Source organism: Pundamilia nyererei, unplaced genomic scaffold (assembly GCF_000239375.1).
Source record: "Pundamilia nyererei isolate P.nyererei 1_Seehausen unplaced genomic scaffold, PunNye1.0 scaffold00140, whole genome shotgun sequence".
NCBI lineage: Eukaryota > Metazoa > Chordata > Actinopteri > Cichliformes > Cichlidae > Pundamilia > Pundamilia nyererei.
The window spans coordinates 1,719,506-1,728,033 of NW_005187541.1; the positions used below are offsets into that span (position 1 = coordinate 1,719,506).

At 38.4% G+C, this 8,528-nt stretch overlaps 1 protein-coding gene across 1 annotated transcript in view; it reads right to left on the reverse strand.

Annotated features, from left to right (window-relative positions):
• The window catches only part of LOC102193222 (collagen alpha-3(VI) chain), a gene marked incomplete at its 5' end in the record, with an annotated part of 22,980 nt that extends 14,455 nt beyond the window's left edge, over positions 1–8,525 (reverse strand). The window contains 19 exons of the mRNA XM_005744219.1: positions 140–202; positions 286–321; positions 426–479; positions 662–727; positions 1,004–1,066; positions 1,149–1,202; positions 1,313–1,357; positions 1,437–1,463; positions 1,569–1,640; positions 1,774–1,827; positions 1,918–2,010; positions 2,095–2,240; positions 2,340–2,418; positions 3,136–3,470; positions 3,595–4,206; positions 4,341–4,931; positions 5,097–5,717; positions 5,914–6,525; positions 8,399–8,525. Coding sequence (XP_005744276.1) covers positions 140–202; positions 286–321; positions 426–479; positions 662–727; positions 1,004–1,066; positions 1,149–1,202; positions 1,313–1,357; positions 1,437–1,463; positions 1,569–1,640; positions 1,774–1,827; positions 1,918–2,010; positions 2,095–2,240; positions 2,340–2,418; positions 3,136–3,470; positions 3,595–4,206; positions 4,341–4,931; positions 5,097–5,717; positions 5,914–6,525; positions 8,399–8,525 — 3,750 coding nt within the window. The remainder of the gene's footprint in view (positions 1–139; positions 203–285; positions 322–425; positions 480–661; positions 728–1,003; positions 1,067–1,148; positions 1,203–1,312; positions 1,358–1,436; positions 1,464–1,568; positions 1,641–1,773; positions 1,828–1,917; positions 2,011–2,094; positions 2,241–2,339; positions 2,419–3,135; positions 3,471–3,594; positions 4,207–4,340; positions 4,932–5,096; positions 5,718–5,913; positions 6,526–8,398) is intronic.
• Positions 8,526–8,528: the final 3 nt, after the last annotated feature.

Sequence of the window (8,528 nt, forward strand, 5' to 3'; positions counted from 1 at the left end):
ATAGATAGATAGATAGATAGATAGATAGATAGATAGATAGATAGATAGATAGATAGATAGATAGATAGATAGATAGATAGATAGATAGATAGATATGCACCATATGCACCAAAATAGGGTGAGAAGATGACAAACTTACCCTTGGTCCATCAATACCAGACTCTCCCTGCACACCAGGCGATCCAGGGCCTCCAACATTTCCCTTTAATGATAATGCAGAAAGATGTTACTGTCATTACGAGGGCAGGTATTAAACTCTATTTTAACAATGAAATAGGCACTTACAGCTGGTCCAAGTGAACCTCTTCTACCATTGGGTCCCTAATGAGGAATGAGTTAATTAAAAAATAAATAAAATTAAAAAAAACTTCATTAACATAATCTTTGGCAAGTAAGTGATCAGAAAAGACAGTGAAAGCGTTTACCCTTCTTCCAGGTTCACCAGGGCCTCCCCTCCTTCCATCCTGACCAGGCTCTCCCTGTCATACAGGACAAACATCCCAGTGAATTAAATTCATGCTGAGAGATATCCAAAAAAAAAAAATAAAACAACAAAACAAACGAACAATATACAAGAGATATTAAGCCTCAAAAATTAAATTGAGTACAGAGATGCAGGATTTATTTCAGCAGCACTATAATTAGCTCAGGGGGGTATTACCGCTGGTCCAGCATCACCAGGGTCTCCTTTGGGTCCTGCCTGGTTGTTATCTTGTCCAGTTGTTCCCTATTAAACAGAAATCACTCTTTCAGTCGCTGCTACATCCAAACACCAATAGATACAAATTTGTCTTAAAAAAACCAAACAAAATAACCATATTTAAACATTGCCTTAATCACAAGAACTGTATTCATTAGAAAGTAAGTATGTGCAGCTTCACATGAAGCATTAGTAACACTCTCTTCTTACACATTCCTTTCTCACATACTATGTATGCATGCAAAATAAAAGTGATGCACATAAAATCAGTCAAAAACTATGCCATAATAATCAGCTTCTTACAGGGTTTCCTCTGATTCCCTGTTGTCCTATGTCTCCTGTTTGTCCTTTGGCACCTTTGGGACCCTAAAAAAACAAAAGAATTTCTCAGCATTAACCATATTCAGTATTAAGAGAAAAAAAAACCCAGATGCATCTAGTCACTCACTCTTCTGCCAGGGTTTCCTCTTTCTCCAGGGGGCCCAGCCACACCACTTTTGCCCTAAAACCAAATCAAACACAGCCTTTAAAGCTGATAATTTTATATGATTTTGTATGATTAATTGTTAATATATGGAACACATAGCATAAAAGACAAAATACATGACTCACCTCTTCTCCATTGATGCCATCAAGACCAAGTTCTCCAGCTTCACCCTGAAATAAGGGGGCAGTGGGTTAGCCTTTTTTTGTCAGAATGTAAGAAAGAAAGAAAGACAGAAAGAAAGAAACGTACCTTTTCTCCTGAGTATCCACGAGATCCCTAAATAGAAATAAAGAGTGTTAGATTATTGTATTCACGAATAAAACAATATATAACAATTAAACCATACAACTTGAATGGCAGGGTTAATATTAAAGGGCTTACCTTGACACCTCTCTGGCCAGGACATCCTTGGAAACCCTGGGTTCCATTCACACCAGGAGGACCCCGTTCTCCCTGTATTAACAGAACATGACAACAAAATTCACTGACAAAATACCAAAGAACAGAATCTTAAGAAAGGACACAGAGAGGTGATAAATGAAGAAGATAATAGAACAACAACCATAAACAAAACATTCAAACTTACAGGTCCACCTTCATCTCCAGGATGTCCTTGACTTCCTGACAATCCTGGACCACCCTGACAGACAAAAACAAAACATATATAAGCTTTGTAATTAGAAACAAAATCTCCAAGTATAACGGAGGGGTATTTTTTAGGATAAGATACCTTAGATCCAGGCTGTCCAACTCCTCCTCTGTCTCCTCTGTTGCCAGTACATTTGCATGGCACTCCACAGATCTCTCTTTCTGCAATGTTGTCCTGTGCAGTAAAAGAAAGCATTTTCAGTTTATGGGTGTCATAAATGAAAGGCATAGTTTTTATGTATTAATCATCAGTACCCACCAGTTCTTCCAGAAGCTCATAGTCCAAGTCCATGATATTCAGTCTTAAGGGTCTTGTGTACCTGAAGCCACGACCAAATTCTAATAGCGACGCCTCTTCCAAATTGGGTACCCCCTCCAACCCAACCAGAATGAAACTGTTCACTCCTGTTTTCCAAAACGCAACATATTTAAGTTCACTAATTACCTTTGCGATTTCAGGATAGATAATACCTGAGTGCACTTTATGTTTCATCATCTTTTTACCTGACAGCCGAAGCTCCTCAACTCGCCTTTTCATTTCAGCATATGGAGCATCAATACCATCAGTCAGATGAATAACAACCTTCAGGGGAAAATACCAAAAATACAAGTTTTATACGTTCTTAATTTTCAAGTTTCCAATAGTCTTTTCACTGTATGAACTCTAAAGTTTCAACTCTACAGTTTGGCAAAAAGGTTTTTTAGCCTTGATCTTATTCTTTAATATTAAAAAAATACAATTAATATACACTGGCAGTGACCAATTCAAGGACAAACCTAAACAACTGACCCCAACAATGAGGGGATCTGGCTGATTTCATGTGAAATTTTTACTTTAGCTCCAGGAAAGATTCAAGGTCATGGCATACTAAAGCTATTCTGATGGTATATGGTGTCCCAGGTAAAAACCAACAACCTAAAAAAAGCTTTTGGTTTGTTTGTGTTTTTTTGTTTTGTTTTGGGGTTTCTTTGTTTTTTGCTTGTTTTGTTTTGGGGTTTTTTGAGTTTTGTCGGCAATGTCTATAGGTCAAACTAACTCAGCTCAATAATTACACTAAGTTGCTAAACCAATCAAGTCAGATTATTAATACATGAATGAAACGTTAACTAAGAAGTGCACCAGTTAAAGCAAATGCACAAGAGAAATTTTATGACTCTTGTGACAATACATGACATTTTCAACATCAACTTGAGATATACATTATTTTAGCAGATATTGAAATATTCCTAGAATAGCCCTGACACCGACACATGTAAACTGCTTGGGCCATTTCTACTTTAGTATATTTGAGTAACTAACCTTGACAGTGTCATCCTGTCTGACTTTGAATCTGTTGGTGTAAGCTGATATGGTCTTGCCATTGAGAACAAAGGGGCCACGACTCCGCAAAGCTCTGAAAGCCTCAAATAACTCATCTGGATTTGTTGTGAAGTCCAGCTGGACTGGCTCAGAAGCAGAATCCATGGCCAGCATGCCCACTTGTACAGATGGAATCTGCCCATCGGAGCAGCTAATGGATGCCATTTTGGAAATCCTCTGCAAAATAGCCTCCATCTTGCTCTGGAGGTTGGTCTGAGAACTGAAAATATTCTGGGCGGACACATCAAATCCGACCAACACTTCTATATTGGAGGCTGTAAAACATAATATTATTTTAACGTAGACACTTTTGGTCACCCCAAATCATGTGACAACCTTTAATCATTTAATTTAATGTATCATCGACAAGCAAGAAACACATAATATTACTTCTCTTACTTTTAGCAAGTTCTTTCGCACCGACACACAGCTTCCCTTTTACTTCATCATCCAGAGTTTCCAGGATTTGTTCATTGAGCTCTGAGAGTTCCTGAACGGCACTTGCTCGAGCCACCATGGAAGGTTCACTTGCCAGGTTTTCCAACTCATTCTGAATGTTGCCCACTCCCACTGCAAAGACTCTCACACCTTTATTCTTCAAGCCAAGCACTGCTGATTTACTGTCATCAGCTGAGTTTCCTCCAGTGACAGTTATAAGAATTTGAGGAGTGCCCTCATCAGCCCTACTGCCCCTTTGTTTAGAAAAGTAAACATCTTGAATAGTGCGAAGGGCTGCACCGGTGTTGAGTCTGCGTCCACCTTTGTACTCTATTTGACCAAGAGCATTTAGCATATCATCCCTGTTACTGTATGTGTTGAGGTAAAAGCCATCATTGACATCTTCAGCATAATGTGCCAAGCCAATCTGTAAGTTATCTCTCTCAGTGAAGAACAGATCAATTAAGTTGTTGATAAAAATCATGATTTCTTTGAAGTCCTCACGGCCCACATTAATGGAGCCATCCACCAAAAACACTATATCAGCCTTTTTAGATGGAGGCAGGCCTGGTGCTACAAGAAGGGAAATACAGATATGTTAAGATATGTTTATATTGAAAATATTTACCTTGGTTTTTAGTCCAAATCCACAACACGTCCTAATCATTCTAGGCTCTGTAAAATGAGTACATTTTAGTGTTACTTACTTGGAGTGTCATATCCTGGTTTATCCTCAACAACATTCAACCTGTTAATAAACTTGTCCTTTATTGTTGGCAGGTTTGAGAACTTAGAAACCTGAATGACATCAGCGGAGCTCTTGGAAATACTCATCAGTTGCCTTGTGTCAGCACGATCAGCACCAATACCAATACAGTTAACTCGGGAGGTCTTGAGCAAAGGTCCATAGAGGGAAACATCTTGGGGTGAACGTCCACCTGTGAGAACCACAAGATGCTGGGAGGCCTCAGTTGGTCGAGCACCAGCAAAAGAGTTTAACTCAAAGCGCAGAACGTGATCAATAGCATCAGCCAGGTCTGACGATCGTCCACCCATCTGACGGAGTCTTCTGATAGCAGAGAGAACAGCTGCCTTGTTGTTGTGTGAATTGAGCGAAAATTCAGTTTTAACTTTGTCTGCATACTGGACAAGAGCGACACGAATTTTATCGGGCTGCACATCAAGTTGTTCAACAATTTTGAGGATGAAGTCACGGATGTGAGCAATCCCTTCAGAATCTGTATTATCTGAGCCATCAATTAGGAAAATAATGTCCTTTTTCCCGAGATCTAGAATGACTGAAAAAAAACAAAAACACAACATAAGGAAAGAAATGCCTCCATAACAGTGAAGGTAAATTATAAAAAGCAAATGATGTAGACAATCAGTAACTGCCTTTAGCACTTTCAGTTGAACTTAATTGGAGTCTTAAATATACAGAATGATTACACACTATTTCTTACCTTCTGGGACACGAGTATAAATTTCAGTGATATCATCGGTGGATATTTTCTTGACTGAATCAATAAGCTGTTTTTCCACCTTTGAAAAATCTCTCAAGCTGTCAACTGTATACACAAGCTCTGGCTTCATGGAAATCTGTCTCAGTTCATCTTGGTCTGCATTTCTTGTACCAATGGCCAGAGGTGCTATCAGGCTTTTCTTGAGTTCATTGGCTGAGCTGGATACATCATCAGTAGATTTGCCAGCCGTAACTAGAATGAGGAATTGAGGCACACGTTCCTCAAGACGGCTTCCGCCTGATCTCTGGTAGACTCTTCTGGCGACAAACTCGAGAGCACGTCCTGTGTTTAGATTATTTCCACCTTTGTTTCGAAGTCTCAACACGGCCTGGAGCACTTCATTTTTTGTTGAGTGTGCATTCAATAGAAATTCTATCTTTGGATCATCGCTGTACTGAACCACTGAAACTCGGACCTTATCCAGTCCTACATCCAGCTTCTCCACAACTCTTCCTATCATATCACGGATGGAAGGGAATTCACTACGCACTGCTGTTGTGCCATCAATAAGAAATACAACATCCCTTTTTTCTCCTCCTGTGGGTACAGATGGTACTGGTGCTTGAAAGGAATAGAAGCAAAATAACACAGTCTGATTACTAACCCTGAATGGAGAGTTCCTAATAGTGTACACAGATAAATATATATAACATACAGTATGATTTGGGGTATAATTCTAGCTTTAATATAGTAGTAACACAGTAATAATATAAATGAGGACTGTGTTAACCTGTAGATTTTATTAAATTCAATTTACCTTCATAAGTTGGGAACTCTGGACGCAACCTGCTGATGTCATCATCTGACAGCTCAGTGAGTTTGTTGATTAATTCTTCTTGAACTGTGTACAGGCCAGGAAGGTCATCTATTACGTGGGCGTAATTGGAGATATACGACACCACCCTCAGCTCTGTGGGGTTCACATCCCTGGTCCCAATGCTGAATGGAAGAACTCTAGATTGTTTAAGAGAAGAAGCTGCACGACGGACATCATCTGTAGAAGGCCCACTAGACACAACAATAACAAATTGTGGAACACCATCCTGCTTTCTGCTACCCCGTGCTGCTGTCAGAATATCCTGATTGAGAAACTGTAAGGCCTGACCCAGGTTACGTTGTGTTCCACCTTGCTTCCTCATTCCCTTGATGCCATTCAAAACACCTTCTTTGGTTGTATGTGTGTTTAAATACATATTAGCCCGAGCAGTGTCACCATACTGGACCACACCAACACGGATTTTATTTTCGCCCACATTGAGACTCTCGACGACCCTGCGGATAAACTCCTGGATGATTGGAAATTCCCTTCCAACGCCATCAGATCCATCAACGAGGAACACGACATCCTTCTTGGGGCCCTGTGATGCAGCTGGAAAAGACAGAAGTTGATATTAGGCTCAGTTTCATCAATGTATGACAATAAAATGGTCGTATTGGTGGTAAATTGAGTCTACATCTTTTTTTATCATGAAGATTCTGGTGCATATTCGAAGAAATAAGTCACTTTTTTCCTGTTTTTGACAAAAAAACGTTGTATATCTCTTAATATATCTTACTCATTTCCAAGTTTTTCAAAATTTTCAGCTAGAAAGTTTCATAAAACCCCAAATTAGATCAAATTACGAAAATTTTACATTTCAACACCGGTTCTCCAAATGAGAAACTCAAAAAAATTAGACTTTAGGTATGACCCCAAATGAATGAAAAGAAGGCCCTTTTAAAATGTTCTTCTGATAATCAAACATTCTTGAGAGCTCTATATTTAAAAAAACAAAACAACAACATAATTTTACGTCACCCAGCAGCCTAAAGCTGTTGCAGCGTAACTAACGGAGGATTCAAGGTCACCTGATCCAGGAAGTTTTTAGGACAGCGCAACACTAATTAATTACAATAGTCCAGCCTAGGAGTAATAAATTCAATAACTAGTTTGTCAGCATCACTCCGAGACTTGATGTTTTTATTTTTGTTTATTCATTTATTGCACAATTGCTGCAATAAATTTAATGTGCTGAATATAGACATTAAAGGACGTATCCTGGTCAAAAATGACTGGACAAGAACGTCTGATCTGTCTTGTGGCATCTATTGTAATACATTATTGGTTTGTAAATCACTGCACAAAAAATGCCTGAGACATTGCCTGCATTTTAATGTAAATAGTTATGTATATATTTATTTTGTTTGCAAAATTTGTACATAAGTTTTTGAAATTAAATTTATATTTGACTTTCAAGTTATGAAAATGATCTGTTAAACATGTTTGTGGGTATATTCAGAGAGACAGACAGATCCTATTTAAGTTTAATTGCAGGACTTTATTGAACAGTCTCAAAGAAGTAAGAGCTCAACAGAGCTCTGACTAATTGTCAGCCTGGCTACAGTGGTGAAAAGAAAACTGGAGTTGACTTGGTTTTAAGGATCATTGGTTAACAGTAAGATATCCTGGTTATCCAGAGATCTCTACAGTATAGATACATTTGTATAGATAGCAACATGTTTTCTAGAGCTTACATGTTACCTGCATTAAAGTATGTGTGTGTCTGTGAGTTATACCAGGGACTCAATCACTTTTGATTGCAAACTGTCTTCATCGGTGGAGCCTCAGCATTGTAATCAGTTAGAATTCATATGCATTATTAATCATTTATAACACTTTTAATGGCATTATGAGATAAAAGAAATGAGTGGGGCTAGAATTTAGGCAACTACTCTGCATGTTGGCACATGGCATGTGACAAATTGATTTATTTCATGTATAATGATTTACATTATTAAATGCTTTTAACTATAGTAGTTCAAAAAGTGACAAATTCTACAGATGTAAAAGACGTGAGGTTATTTGGTGAAAATAGCAGTGAAAGAATCGTTGGTTTAATGGATAACAAACTAAATAAGGTTGGTGGCTGGGGGATAATAATGAAAACTGCAGCCTCAAAAGACAATTTAAAATGAACTTCAACAATAAGACGTTCAAAAGAGTGATTGACAAAAAATTAAATATCGTAGCTTAAAGCAGATGATGGAAATTTCTGTGTTCTCACAGAAGTTCAGACGATCATACTATGTTCTCAAAGTCTTAAAGACAATAGCCTGGCCAACTTCTATGTAAGAAAGACCAAAGCATGCTTCCAACTGGTTTGAAATGCACCAGAAAATCACATTCATTTATTTGATTTTCCTCACTGTAGCTGAAATTAGTAACTTTTGGAGCCAGCAATAGGATGTGTCTGACAACGTACCAATTACGGTTGGTAATTCTGGGCTGACTTCAAAAACTGCAGCTTCCACAGAGGACTCAAGTTGCTGTTGCACTTTGGGTAGGTCAGTAAGTTCAGACACAGATAGAGCATAACTGGGCTCGCCAGTTAT